The following is a 15,173-nucleotide window of genomic DNA, read 5'->3' as shown; positions in this document are numbered from 1 at the left end:
GGGTCTCCTGCCTCTCCTGTGGTCCTCTGAAATTTACTTTCTAGCTAACAATCAGAGTAGTTTGTTGAAAACAGGAGTCTGATTTTCAGTCTTCTTATGAAGGTTGCAATGAAAATGAAATCCAGATTTCTGACCGTGGCCTACAAGGCTTTCCGCTCATGATTTTAGTGCCTGCCCAGATCCATCTTCATCTCACGCCAGCCCCATCTCACGACCTTATCCTTTTTTCTTGAATACACAAACCTCTCCTGCCTCAGGGCTTTTGCATGAGTTACTTCTGACTGTGCCTGGACCATTTTTCTCTTGGTTTTTAAATGTTCTATTTTCTTTCACCCAGCACAAAAGTCACCACTTCAGAGAGGCCTGTCTCTGTTGGCCAAACTATTAAAATAGGCCCCTTTTTACTAAAATAGTGTAAAATAGAGTTACACTCTATCCTATTACCTGCTTATTTCAAAACTGTAGTTATTCCCTTTATTGTATACTTAGTTACTGCTGGTTCCCATAAGCCCTATGCACATGCGCACGCACACACACACACATGCACACACACTCACATGAAACCTCCAGGAAGGCACAGTTCTTATTCTCTGCTCAATCTGCAGCACTTAGAGCCATGACTGGCACACATGAGGCTCTCAGTGCCTGAATAAATGGACCATCATCCCCATTCTTGATGAAGAAACTGAGGCTCAGGTAGGTTAAGGGATCTGGCCAAAGCCACAGAGGAAGGAGGTGACAGAGGCTGAGAGGTGAGCCTAGGTGTGAGGCTTCTCTCTTGCCAGGGAGCCCCGCCCACCTCTCAGCCCCTCCTGGGCCTGGCACGGACCTCCCAGCAACATCTCCTGCAGCAGGTTGTCGATCTTGGCCATGCCGAAGAGCTTGATGAACTGGATCTGCTCGATCATCTGCCAGGTGATGCTTTGCAGGGTGGGCAGCAGGAGCAGCAGCTCACCGAAGCGGCCTCGGGAGTCATACTGGCGGTCGTTGATGTAGTCCTCCAGGCTCACCTGCACCTGCGAGCGCAGCCGCTTGATCTTGCCTGGGTCGCTCAGCCCCTTGGCATCTGCAACGGGAGGGCATGGGCAACCTCCTCATTACTCACAGGGAAGATGAGGCAGGGAGCAGGGAAAGGATTTGGCCCAGGTCATACATCCAGTTGTTGGCAGATCTGTGATGGGGATTTGGGGCTCCTGATCACAGCTGAGATCCCACTGACCAGACCTCAGCACACCTGCTTCTGCTGGCTTAGAAGAGTCTCCCCGTTTCCCTCCTCCCTTGCCTGTGTCATCTTGGGGTCTCAACAGGTTTCACCTCCTCCAGGAAGCCTTCTCTGTTCCATCCTCTCATTCTTGCTTTATGAGTGTCCATCATGTCCTAGATTTCTGCAGCTCTCTGTCACTACTGGCCACACAGGATGTAACTGTCTCTTCCACTAGACTGTGAGCTCTGGATGGACAGGCATGTCTTATTGTCATTTTAAACCCACCACCTAGCACCATGCATGATCAATATTTGTTGAGTAGATAACTACATACAGGGATGGTTACATGGATAGAAAGAGGAATCAATGGGAAAAAAATCAATACATAATCAATACATAGATCCTTAACCTAGAAGGGGATTCAAGTGATTGTCCAATAGTTAAACTCAGTCTTCATCGAGGTAACGCATTTACTTCTTCTTTTATGGACAAAGTAAGTGGTAGAAGAAGAATTTCACCCACACTTCCAGTCCAGGGCTCCCTGCACTGAGCCACATTTGTGCATGCCTTCATTCTGTCAACAAACATGTATGGAGCATCATCTACATGCCAGGCCCTATACTGGGTCACCTGCTGTTCCAAGCCAGGTTGCTGACCCTGACTCAGCATCAATAATTCTCCCCATCTTACTGAACAATTACTATCTGTCCAGCTCCATGCTGAGCACTACAGGGGATACAGCATGGGTCAGGCTCTCAAGGAAACTGGAACCAGAAATCTTATTCTTCAAGAAATGGAGAACAGTGTGTGGTAGGTAAGAATATAGGCTTGGGAGCTAGATAGTCTGAAGTTCAAATCCAAGCTCTGCCATTTCCTGGTTGTGTGACCTTGGGCAAATTAATCAATTTCCCTGTGCCTGTTTTCCTGTCTGCGAAATGGAGATAGTAACGATTCCTACCTCATAGGTACCATGCTGTAAGTGACATAATCCACATAATGTATTTAGAATGGTGCCTTAGTGAGTGTTCCATAAACTATGGTCATCTCCCTCTTCATTACTATAATTACCGGAGGTCCTCTCCACATAAATGGAGCCTAGTACTAAGGGAGGGCAGGGCCTGGCACATGTAGGTCCCCTCTAATATGTTAGGAGGAAAGGAAGTAACCAAGCAAGGCTTTGGAGTCCAGCCATCTTGATATTGTGAAATGAAATCAGGCTTTGCACAAAGACATAGCTAAAAAGGCATTCTGTAAAAATGCGGGTGGAGAGTCAGTAGATGGAATGGAGAGAGGAGAGGCAACAACATAGACAATCAGTAGAAACACTAAAATCACAGTGAAAATACAGGAAGAAGATGGGAGAGAAAAGATGGGAATGGTGACAGAGAAAAGGGAAATCCTCAACCAGGGCAGGAGGAAATATATGACTGAGAATAGCTAAATCCAGAAAGAGAAGACTTAGCATTTTATGTAGAGCCTGAAGAAACACTTAGAAGACTCAGAAATGGTTCCCCCATGGGAGTAGGCTTTAGCAGGGAAAGTGGGGTGGGGGGACTGTTTGCATTTTAAGTATGTGCAGATCTTATTTTGATAAAAATGTTTTGGGAGTAAGAAGAAAAGATGAAAGGAAAGAAAAGAAAGAAGATAGGAGGTAAGGAGAGGATAGGAAGGAGGAGGGGACAAATGGTAAAGGGGGGAAAGAACAGAACAAAGCCTTTGGAGTCTGTATGCCTTGTCAAGTCACATCATCCCTCTGAACCTAGGTCTTCCTCATCTGTTAAGTAGCTCACACAAACGGCCTCTCCCAGTTGAGCCTGGGAATGCAGGGTACTTAACCCAGTAGGAGAAGTTTGACAGAGGGTCTGGAGCATCAGGGGTGGGTGAGGGGTGTGGACTGTACCTGGGTCAAAGAAGATGATGGCTTTGAGGCAGGCATACTCATTGTCATCGATCTGTAGCTCCTGGAAGGGCAGCACCAACTCGTCGAGGATGCGCATGGACACCCGGCTCATTTCGGCCAGCTCTGGGCAGTGGCGAGGGACGATGTAGTCATTGCCTGGGTGGGTTGGGAAGGAAAGGGGATGACAATGCCATCTTGGATGTACTCTTCTCCCCAGCTTTGGACAGGCCCTGCCCTTTGCAGTTGCAATGCCACTGGTGCCCATGGGAGAGGGCCCCATAGGGATTGTCATGCCCATTTTACAGATGAGGAAATGGAGCCCAGACTAAAGGAATGAGTTGCTTGAAGTCATTGGACTGGGCCTGGAGTCTGGTTTTCTAGGAACCTTTCACACTCCGTTCTCTAATACAACCTGTAAGACTAGTGACATTCAAGGGCCACTTGGGAGGCACCAGTGCATCAAGGTTAAAGGCTCAGATTCTAGAACTAGACTGCCTGGGGTTGAAATCCAGTTCTAAAAAAAAAAGAAAAGAAAAGAAAAGAAATCCAGTTCTACCATAACTAACCATATATATTTGGATAAATTGCTTTCTGTGCCTCAATCTTTTCATCTGTAAAATGGGGATAAATAATAGAGCTTACCTCATAGGGTTGTTATATTAAAAGAGTAATGTTTGCAAAGTACTCAGACTAGTATCTGGACCGTAGTGTGATCTCTATAAGCATTTATTCTTTTTAAAGATTTTTACTTATTTATTCATGAGAGGAGAGATAGAGAGCGTGAGACAGGCAGAGGGAGAAGCAGGCTCCATTCCAAGCAGGGAGCCTGAGAGCCTGATGTGGGACTCAATCCCAGGTCTCCAAGACCACACCCTGGGCTGAAGGCGACACAAACCGCTGAGCCACCCGGGCTGCCCATCTATAAGCATTTAAAATAATACATAAACATGCCATGGAAGCATAAATGACATAGGTTGGGGGGGGGGTGTTGTGCCTCTCCTGGTGGCCTCTTGCCCCTGCTCCAGAAAGCAGACTAGAGTGCACGGACAATTCCATGGATAACCCCAACTGTGCTCTAACTGTAATGCTAGAGAACTTCCATTCCTTGCATCCACATTTCCTTGCATCTGAGGAGAGGATCCAGTTGGGAGCACTGAGAATGGCCATTCTTGATCTCTCTCCCTCTTCCCTGCATGCCACCTTGGAAATCTCCTGTGCCTGGGTGCATCTCCCCTGGGGCATGCCCTCCTCGGAGCCCTGGCTGGGGCAGGCAGCCTCCTTACCTAGAAGCAGAACATCCTTGAACACCATGGATCGCTTGGTGGCTCCAAGTAGCAGGTGCTCACCGGCATGGGCTCTGAGCAGGGCCACCTGGAATAGAGAAGGGATGGTGTCCAGCAGCTGCATCCCTGCAAAGGTGTCTGCACCCCCTGGGAAGTTGCTCCTAGCCAACCTTGGACAAGTCGGCTTAATGCCTCCCTTGCCTTTACCTGCCTGATCAATAAAATGGGCATCAGAAAACTGCTGCCTTCCTCCCATAATCAATAAAACCTGGAAAAGATTCAGCAGGAACCTGGAAGGGCAAAGAACATTTACTCCGAGCTCACTTTATCTGTGAACTGCTACATCCTTGGGCAAGTTGCTTCTTCCCTCTGGGCCTCATTTCTGTGCCTAATGAAACTTAACAACATTCTCAGTGTATTTTTTTTTAGCAGAGGTTCAACGCCTTTCATCAGACTCTCAAAAGAGTCTATGAGCCAGAAAGTTCTAAATCTGTGGCCTCGGGCAGCCCTGGTGGCCAAGTGGTTTAGCGCCACCTTCAGCCCGGAGCAAGATCCTGGAGACAGGGGGATCAAGTCCCACATCAGGCTCCCTACAGGGAGCCTGCTTCTCCCTCTGCCTGTGTCTCTACCTCTCTCTCTGTGTCTTTCATGAATAAATAAATAAAATCTTTAAAATAAATAAATAAAACTGTGGCCTTGAATTCCTACCCATGGGCCACCAGCTACAGAAGATTATGAAGAGTACTTTATAAAATGCAGATTCTTAGGCCCTGCTCCGAAAGATTCTGAGTCTGTGTGTACAGAGGTGGGCCCAAGGATCTCCATTTCATAAGCTCCCCAGTTGATTCTGATGTGCAGTTGGGTCTGGGAAATCATTGCTCTGGAAGGTCTCCAGGGCACCTGCTCACTTGACATTTTAAGATTCTAGGGTTTGGAGAGCTAATTCCAAGAATTTGAACATGGATGTTGGTTTCCAAGGCCAAGGTGTGAGCGCTGGTCCTTGGCAAGGGATGAGCTTGACGTATCCCTTCCCTGCAGAGAAGACAAAGTGGCTTTGGCAGCCTGAAGTCCGAGGCAGGGGCCCAGCCAGGATGACACTGTCTGTCCTTTCTGAACCATCATCTTTGGTGCTTGCATCAGGCCAAAGGATGGCAAACATAGCAGCTGGTGAAAAGTAGTAGCAGACCGGTAGCCTCAAGGATCCTGTCTGCAACATCAGGTGAGAGAATTTTGGAGATCTTTTGGCAGGCTAACCTAGGAAGTAGAAGTGCTTTTGTTCATTCTATTCATCTGATTGTTCATTCTTTTGGTCGTCAAATGTTAAGCGGCTACTAGGTGACAGACACTTCTTAGGAAGGAAGCATTAGAAGGAGGGATGGAGAGAGGGAAGGAGGGGGATGAGAGTCATGGAATAAAGAGCAACGGGACAAGAGGGGCTACATTAGATGTCTCTCTAAGGAGGAGACGTTGTCGAGGGCACGAAAGGTAGTTGGCATATAGTAAACATTCAGTAAATATTTATTTGAATGAAGAAAGGAAGGAATGGGTGAATAGATAAATGAATGAAAAAAAAAAGATAAATGAATGAATGGACAAACTCATTAACTCCCTCTCCAGATCCAGCCCCTCCTGGGCAGTCACCTGCCCTTCATCTATTCTCCCCAGGTTATACCTTGTGAGGATGACAAGAAAGAGGAGAATGGCAAAGAGCCTTGCAGATGAGAGACCACTTTCCATGACCAGGACAAGCGAGGCCAAGGACACTTAATGCTGAGCACTTCCCACTCACCAGGCACTGTGGGAGGGCTTTCATCTCAAACCCAGGGGCAGAAGCCTGGGAACCAAATCCCCACCTGTGGCTGCCTTGCTCTGCCACCTGGGGTGGATCCCTTTCCCTCTCTAGACCTCAGCCCTTTTATTCGATGCTACTCAGCCTCCTAGGTTTCCATGGATGGAGGTGAGGCCCAAAACAAATCAAGAATCAAACAAACTTGGAAGATGGTTTCTGGGGCAACTATCTTGGGCAAGATGGGCTCCTTATACACCATGAATGGGGAGCTGGGAACCCTCCTGACATGGCGGCTATTCCAGGGGTGGACAGGCGGGGTGGGGGTGTTAATGATTGCCCTGTGTTGCTGGCCACCCATCACTGCTCTCTAAGAATGCTCTGAGCCCCAGCCAGGGAGGTTTGGGTGGGAAATTGAGGTTAACAATTGCTCAGCTTGGGGGTATCTTATTGCCCTGCTGAGCCCCTGGGAAGGAACAGAAGGGATTAAATATTAATACAGACTCTCCAGCAGAGGAGACCAGGGCCAGGACACAAGGAGCAAGGGGAAAGGCAGGGGCAGCTTGGCTGACATCCCCGGCCTGTCATCCCTCCCAAAGCAGCGAAGGATCCATAGGACAAAGCCTCTGATCCAGGGACCAGCCAAACCAGTGAGAGGGACCAACCAAACCAGCGTTTCCACAGCATGTACCACCATAGGATGCCAACAGGTGTTCCAAAAGAGTCTGGGGGTTACCGGAGTTTGAGAAGCCCTGGGTCCCACAAAGTTCAGCAGCTTCCTGGCCTGAAGGAAGAAACCTGAATTGTCTAATATACATCACCAGGGTGTTGTGTACATGTTCAAAGGCACTGATGGGTCTGGGGTGCTGTCCATCAGCGCCCCTGAGCTTCCATCTGAGCTGAGAGGGTGACCCAGTCCAGCAACCCTTTGCCAGACAGGAGAGGCCTACGAGGTGCCTGGTCAGGAGTGATCATTTGCAGTATCTTGGAAACTTATCTGTCCTCAAACGTGCACCTCCGTTGCCCCAGTCTCTTTCCCTGTCCCCAGGACGTTTTTTGATTCCAAAGAAGATACTTTGGGAAATAAAACGCAGAGTCAAACCATCTTGGTGGGATACAAGAGTGAAAGTGACATTTAGGGAGGCCAGCTGTGGCCTGGGCCACAATGTCGGTGCTCTATTAGATGATTAATGCATTTCAAATGGTGATGTCCTTCATTTTTTCTGAAACAGATATTTTAATTCCCACTTTACAGATAAGAAAACAGAGGCTCGGGGAGAGGAAGCAATTTCAGTCTCAGAACCAAGGCTCAAACTCAAATCTAATGATCCCTGGCTCAGGGGTCCCTGTCAACATGCCTCAAGGAGAGCTGTGTGGTGCAGGAGTGCAGTGGCTAGGTGCCTGGACTTTGGAGCTTGCCGACCAAAGTACACTTGTATGCACAGTGTTCTAATCCCAGCTGTGCTGGATACTAGCTGTGTGACCTTGAGCAAGTTACTTAACCTCTCTGCGCCCCAATTGCATCACCTGTAAGATGGGAATGACAATAGCACCTAACTCATAGGGCTGCTGGCTGGATTAAATGAGTTAATATTTGAATAGTGATTTAAAATCTCTGGGCACACATGAGCTCCATGTGTGTTCTGTTAAATCAAATCAAATCAATCCAAGGCTGTACCCTAAGTGGGCCGCAGGACCCACCTGTCCAGTGCTCCCCCTGCCTGCAGACCATGTCTTCTCTCACCTGGTCATCCAGAGGGAGCTCACAGAAAGCAGGAATGTACTTGGCCCACTCAACGAGCACCAGCAGCTGCTCCTTCATGGACTCACACACATCTGCGATGCTGGCGATCTTCTTCGCCCGAATGTCTCCGTTGATCCCAGAGACAGGGGAGGTGATCTGGGGGGAGTGAAGGACAATGCTGGGGATGGCCAGGCCCTCCTTACAGTCTCTGTCCCCTGCACAGAGCCGCCCCCCCCCCCCCAGTAGTTTCCCTGTCTGGAAAAGGGGAGATGGACTGTGGATGCCTCCCAGTTCAGGAGGAAGCTCAGGGGCAAATGAAGAGAAGAAATGATGCCAAAGAAGGCAGATATGAGGAAAGAAGGCTCCCCCTGGGCCTCCACCTGCTTTCTGCACCCACCTCCTCCTCTCCTAGCTCCTTAGAACCCCAAGAACCCCTCAGCCTTATAGGAGAAGCAGGGGGATAAATCATCATTCTTGTCTGACAGGTGAAGAAACCACAACCCAGAGAGGTGCTGTGACTCGCCCAAGATCACATAGCAAGGGATAGCCTGAGCCCCTCTTTGTGGGGCGGTCCCCAATTTATGGGGACAATCTGTATGCTTGTCCACTAATCTTTTCTCTCGGGGCTAAACTGATCTCAGGCCCTCAATGGAAGCAAGCTCTGCTGGGCCTGCAGATGCATGCAAAAGGATGAACTAGAAAGTGCCACAGAGTGCTAGACCTGGGTTCAAGTTCTGTCTTTGGTACTAAGCTGGCTCAGTTTCCCTTCTGTGATATCCCAGGGCCCCTCCAGCTGTTGCTCTAGGGCCTGGCTAGGGAGGACAGGGGTGGAGGTGAGACCCCTCTCTGGTGCGGGGGATCGCCAGGTGGGTAGAGGGTCATCCCGATACCTGCTGGGACAGGACCTCGGCCTGCAGCAATGCATTGATGGAGGGCAGGCTGCTGTCCTCATAGCTTGACCGGCGAGTGCTGATCCGGTCCCGCTCATTTTGCACAGCTGTGAGGAGGCAGAGAGAGGTGAGGAGGGAGGACAGGGATAGAGTGGAAGGGAGGGGAGACTGCTCCCTTCCTGACTGCTGAGGAGTGGATGAGGTGTGAGGGGAGAGAGTCTGACCCACAAGGAGTACTGCAGGGCTGATCTGGAGTAAAGGAAACACGTTTGGAGGTGGGAGTGTGGGGGGGTACAGTTCAGGGGGGCAGAGCCTGGACGTAGGACTAAGGGGAGATGGATTACGACCCAGGGCATGGAGGAACCTTCTAAGCACCAGAACTGCCCTCAACACAGTGGGGTGCAGCAGGAGTGATCCACCTGTCCCTGGAAGGGACGCAATACAGTGATGCCTTGGCAGAGGGTTCAAGATGGGTCTTGAGTATTGAGTGAGAGATCTGTCTAGATGACAGATTCTTAAGTTCTGTTTTGGAAAAGAGTCCCTTTTGTTCTAGATGAAAGTGTGTAAAACAAGCAAAATGAACTGCTCTGGGTGACACAGATCTGGCCCGGGTGTTCCTGAACAGGAGACAGAAGGCCCAGAGAAGGGGATCTGGAGGTCCCACCTGCCCTGACACTCATCCATCAGCAGGAGCTGCATCTGCTCTGGGCCAACCCTCTCAGAGACAGCAAGAAAAAGCCCCAGCTCCCTCCTGCCCTGCTGCAGGCTCTCCCCCAGGAGCTCAGAGCTGCAGGCCTCCACCTACTAGGGCCCCACTCCTGCCTGTGCATCCCCGTCCACATCAGTCCTGGCCTAAGATATAAGACGGACTTTCTGCTGCCCTGGCCCCGTCTCCTGGAGTCCAAGAGGCCTCACTGTGGGACGAGGCTTTGCTGAGGCCGGTAGGAGGGAGGGCGAGGCAGCACGAGCCCGGGGTACCTGTCTGGAACTGGCCACTCGCTCTCCGTGTGCTGGTACGAATCACATCCTCTCTCAGGGCCTGTTTCCCCGCCTACAAGCATGCCCCTCTCTCTCTCAGGGGCCACCCCTGCTCACGTCCACCTGCTGTCTGGAATCCCCCCCCCAACTCCGGGCTGGGCCCCGCTGCCTCTTCGCAGGAACTGCCAGGCTCCTTGCTTCTGGCCTCGCCCTGACCGTCTTGGCAGCTCTCTGAAGACAACGGGACCTGCTAAAACTGATCGAAGTCACATCCCCCCACTGCTCAAGACCAGGGAGGCCCCATCTCATGCTGAGTGACATCACAACCCCTCACCATGGGCCTTCCTGTCTCATCCCACTCTGTCCCCCAAACTACCACTGCTCCACTGCTGGGAGGTCTGCTCCCCCCACCGCTTAGCTGCTTCTTCACTCGGCCTGGCTCCACGCAGACGGCACCTGCTCAGAGTCAGGCCCTCTGACCACCCTGCCTGATGCAGCATTCCCTCCCTTGTGCTCTGCCCCCGATTTATCCTGCTTTCCTTTTCTTCTGGGCCCTTATCATAGAATCTCTTGTTCATTCTTTTCCTCTCTGTCTTCCGATGGGAAGGAATGCTCCAGAAACCTAGAACTCCGTTTCTGCTCACTGCTGTAGCCCCAGCGACTAGAAGGGAGCTGGGCACACAGTAGGTGCTCAAGAAATGTCTGCTGCGTGCATGAAAGAAGCTCTGATTCCCAGGTGGGCCTGAGGCCCTGTTTCTCGATGGCACATCCACAGGGCAGCCACTCAGCTTTCTCATGATTTCACACCTTGCTGAAATCAGAAAATGAAAGCCAGACAGTCTAAACCGAGCCCTGGTGTGAGTGGGTCCCGAGGTCAGGGATCTCTCCTGAGACCCACCAGCCGGGACAGGGCCAGCCCCCGACCGCTCCCCAGTGCACGTGGCAGCCCTGCCCGCCGACACCCCTCCCTGGTTGCCAGGGCCCGCACCCACCAGGGCGCCGAGGGGAGGCGGGCCCAATAAAAGGGCTGCTGTCAGCAGCTGCGGATTGGGCTTCCCCAAGGTTAGCCGGTGTTATCAGTGCCCAGCGCGAGCTCAGTCACGGAATGATGTTTTCCAAATGTTTGCTCAGTATTAGCAGGGTCGGGGACCTAATGTAACTTCTATTGAATATTAACCGACCTGGCCAGAGGCAGAGAGGAGGACAAGCCTGTCTTCCCAGAGAACCCCTGGACGGGGCCCATGGGGGGGTGGGCCAGGGTTCTGAGGAAGGGCCCATCAGACTGTCCCTGGCCCACCGCCAGCCTGTACCTGCTGCACCCTTGGGCTCTGCTTCCTGGGTAGGCTTCTGTCCAGGGGCTGGGCATTCGTCCCGGGTCTGCCAGCCAAGCCCCAGGTAAATGTCATCTCAGGTTAGAGGAGAGAACTCAAGACCCGCAGTTGGGCCCACTGACCCCCAGAGTCTTTCCTTCCAGGGAACCCACTCCGGGCCACTGTGGAATCTCCTGGCTGAGACTCACAGGCCTGTGGGACCTGGAGCCCTTTGCCGTGGTCAGGAGGAAGTTTCAGGAATCTAGACCAGAAAAGATGCCTCCAAGCCGAGCCCTCCCAGTTTCAGCTGGTGTGTGCCCAGCTCGGGGGAGCCTGAGTCCTAGTCCTGACTCCACCCAATCATGTCGCCTGTCTGGCTTCAATTTCCCCATCTGTAAAGTAGGGAGGGGGTCGATTTGGTGACCTTGCCTCCACCCGGCCAGCCCATAAATCCTGCTGGCAGCACAGGCCTTCCTGTCGTTGGGGACCACTTCTTGGTTTCAATTCCTGAATCCTAAGGCTATCAAAGAAGAGAAATGAAAACTTGTCTCAACTCTCCGGATCATAGAGGCTTCCACCGAGAAATCTCTCTTGGCTTTGGGGACTTGCCACCAGGCTGATGAGGGGTGTTGAGACTACAAGACTTCCGCAGAACTGGTAATATTCTTTCTTCCCAGAGCTTGCCCTCCATGGCAACTGAACACCCTGCCGCCCTGACCTATTCTGGAAGCAACCAAGTGACTGCTGGTGCCATGATCTTCAGGTTGCCTGAGGCATGCAAATCAGGAATACTTACTAGCTCACACTCACTTGCCATCAGCCAATGCTCCTATCCTCCTGGCATAAAGCCTCCTTCCCTGAGCCAAGAAATGCAGGCTATTTTCAAGGCTACACTAAGGCAGACTGGTCTGGGGCTCTTTGTCCCCTTGCAGGAGCCAGGATATGGGTCTGCTGCCTCCTTGGCAGCTCGGGGGCAGGACCAGGGAACAGACACACATGTCCCCGTGGGGTCAGGTAAATCTGTGAGTGCATAGCTGGACTCAGAGCTGGAAGGCACCATTGTCTCCTCCTCATTTTATAGACGGGAACACTGGAGCCCAGAAGAAATGTCTTCCAAGTGACTGACACTCGTGTCAATGACTCTGGATGTTAAGCAAGAGACGTATATAAAGACTGACCACATGCGGGCACCAGGTCACGTATAGCCTAGGAAGGCGGCCAATCCTTTCCCTGCCTGTCTGTCACAAGGCCTGAAATTTTACCATGGAAGATTCAGCTCTTGAATCCAAAACCGTAGGCTGTTGGGGAATAAAACCACTGGCTGGGAGACCCACAGAGCGTGAGGCCCCTGGTTCTCAGTCTCTTCCTTGCCTCCAGTGGCTCAGACGTGTGTCACAGTCCCATTTCTCACCTTTCTCATTCTGCAAAGTGGTACCCAGTTTGGAGGAGAAAGACTCAACCCCACTGAAAGGGGACTTTCATTCCCCACTGAAAGGAGGAGGGGACTTTGCGCTTTGAAAAAGCCCCTTCTTCACCTGAGGCTTCTCACCCCCCTCCCCCACGATCTGGGCGCTACCATTATGAAGTTGGCAGCAGGAGGGGGCCTTGGAGCCCACCCAGCGCTTCGTTGAAGTTAGCAGGGTCCAAGTCCCCTACAGGACTTGTGAGCTCAAAGCAAGGCCCTGCGGGCATGACCCACAGACACATTCCTAGGGATGGGCCAGGCAAAATGGGGTGGGGTGTGGGGGGTGGTGTTTGAACAGGACTAGACCAAGGGCTGGGCTGGTGTGCCACAGCTGTGGGTGAGGAGTGAAGGTCTGGGGCCAGAGCAGGGAAGGTGAGCAGAGGGGAGCAGGAGATGGAGTAGTTGGAGGATTCCTGCTTCTTGAGCTCGGGCTGCAAACATTTTAAATCTCCTGAGGTCTGGAGGTCATAAAGGAGGCACTGTTGAGGTAGTGCCAGATAGTTGTGAACTCTAGTCCGAGGCACGGGGTGCAGACCTCAGGTCTTGACCAGCTGTGGGGCCTCAGGTAAGCTGCTGAACTACTCTGGACCTCAGTCCTCTCATCCAGGAAAAAAGGGAATGACAATAGTGGTGGCCACATAGGGTGCCACGTCACTGGTCACTCTTATCAAAGCCCAGCCCAGTGGCTGGCATCTGCTGGTAGAAGAAGGGAGGCCTGGGGAGACCTTCACAGCTATTGTGCTCTGGTCTTCCCCTCTGCCTCCACCCAGGGCAAGTCTGACACATTGTTCCCACGCCATAGAACGTGAAAACTTGGGGTCACCCGATACTCAAGAGTGAAGACTACAGAAGGGGGGGCACTTATCCCTGGGACTGGAAGCTCAGGAAGAGAGCTCCCCCCACCCACACCTCACTGTGCACATTGGCTGAGTCTAGGTGGTGGGCACAGGGGCATCGGCAATGTCATCTTCGGCTCTCTTCCTGTTTGAAACAGTATATTAGAGCAAACGCCCAACTGGGCTGCCCATGGTGGTGGTGGCGGCTGGGAACCTGAGTAGCCCAGAGTGAGAGCTTATCTCTTTCTCAAGACCAAGCCCAGCCCCTCCCTGTGGTCAGATTGCCAGGCCCTCCCTCCTCTCAGCCATTAGCCATTCACCCTGGGGCCTGTCACCGAGTCATAAAGTGTGTGGCCCCAGTTGTAAACGTCCTCAGACTATGGGTGGGGGTGGGGCAGTGAGGTGGAAGGGGGGCCGGGGCTCACCTTCCTTCTTCATGCCAGCCCGGAAGCACTTCTTTAGCCTGCAGTAACGACACTGGTTCCTCTTGTCTTTGTCCACGACGCATTGCCGACTAAACCTGGGGAGGGCATGGATGGTTGGATGGAGAAGGGACAGCCCGCCTGAACGGAATCCTGGCCATCCCAGCCTTGACTCCCAGCCTCCTTGCCTCCTTGCCTTAGGACTCATGCTAACCATGAGAAAGGCCCAATGGACTCCAAAATTCTAGCCCTGTCCTGCTGAGGCTCAGAGAGGTGACACGAAGTCTGGGATGGCAACCTGATGGCAAAACTGAGCTGGAACCTCTAGCCCCTTGAGAACCAGGGACAACTCTTTCTACAACATTCTAGGAAAGTGCAGAGCCCATAGCAGGCTCCTGGTTATGGCTCAGAGTCCATACTTGGTCCACAGAAGTGACTCTCTGGAGGGGACTGTAAGCAGTAGTAGTACCCCACAGTGGTTAAGGGTGGCACCCTGAGCGTCAACATGGGTCTGCCATTAACTCAAGTTGGATGACCTTGGACAGATTCCTGGCCCTTTCCAAGCCACAGCTTCCTCATCTACAGCAACCATGTCAGAGGCGTGTTGATGGGTAGAAATGAGATAATATGTGGATGGGACTTGGCACAGCATCATTCTGTAAATGACAACTACTCATAACTGAGTGCTATTATTTTATTATTGTTACTCAGAATGGGAGGTGTTGTCAAAGGAAGCCTTGGAAAGTCCTTGGGATAGGTAGAAAGGCCCAATGGACTCTAAGAATCAGAGATTGGCCCCAGGAAAAGCTCCAAGTTAGGGGGATGGGCCCCATCCTCTGAAGCTTCAGAGGAAGCTTGATCCCAAATGGATCCTCATTTGCTAAATAGGAAAAATAGGGATCCCTGGATGGCTCAGTGGTTTAGCGCCTGCCTTCGGCCTAGAGCATGATCCTGGAGTCCCAGGATCGAGTCCCACATCAGGCTCCCTACATGGAGCCTGCTTCTCCCTCTACCTGTGTCTCTGCCTCCCTCTCTCTCTCTCACTCTCTCTCTCTCTCTCATGAATAAATAAATAAAATCTTAAAAAAATAAATAGGAAAAATAATGATGGGCTTGTAGGGCCAGTTAAATACACACAAAGACTCAGTATATCTGGCATATAGTAAGTGCTCAATAAAGGGCAGTTGGTAGCTTTATGAGTGAGGCTCCTAGAGAGGATGTTCCCATCAGGATCCCTGAGGCACAAGAAAGCAGAGGAAGCTTAAAGGCCTCAGAAGGCAGATGCTTCTGGGACCCAGTCAGGGAGAAGATAGATTCTGGGGAATATCATTAGCCTCAGTGCACCCATTTCCCAG

At 51.6% G+C, this 15,173-nt stretch overlaps 1 protein-coding gene across 9 annotated transcripts in view; it reads right to left on the bottom strand.

Moving 5' to 3' along the window:
- Nucleotides 1-15,173, bottom strand: part of HNF4A (hepatocyte nuclear factor 4 alpha) — a 60,533-nt gene that overhangs the window by 6,406 nt on the left and 38,954 nt on the right. For 5 of the 9 annotated variants that reach the window (XM_038572398.1, XM_038572394.1, XM_038572391.1 and 2 more), the window contains exons 3-8: nt 13,822-13,916; nt 8,808-8,914; nt 7,918-8,073; nt 4,388-4,475; nt 3,105-3,260; nt 800-1,066 (exon numbers count right to left, since the gene is read on the bottom strand). In XM_038572398.1, coding sequence (XP_038428326.1) covers nt 800-1,066; nt 3,105-3,260; nt 4,388-4,475; nt 7,918-8,073; nt 8,808-8,914; nt 13,822-13,916 — 869 coding nt within the window. The remainder of the gene's footprint in view (nt 1-799; nt 1,067-3,104; nt 3,261-4,387; nt 4,476-7,917; nt 8,074-8,807; nt 8,915-13,821; nt 13,917-15,173) is intronic. The other 4 variants (XM_038572396.1, XM_038572393.1, XM_038572397.1 and 1 more) reach the window with 1 other exon arrangement.

Source organism: Canis lupus, chromosome 24, assembly GCF_011100685.1.
Source record: "Canis lupus familiaris isolate Mischka breed German Shepherd chromosome 24, alternate assembly UU_Cfam_GSD_1.0, whole genome shotgun sequence".
In the NCBI taxonomy this organism is placed as follows: Eukaryota; Metazoa; Chordata; class Mammalia; order Carnivora; family Canidae; genus Canis; species Canis lupus.
The sequence above is the reverse complement of the archived record's forward strand: the minus strand, read 5'-3'. Positions and strand labels throughout refer to the sequence as shown.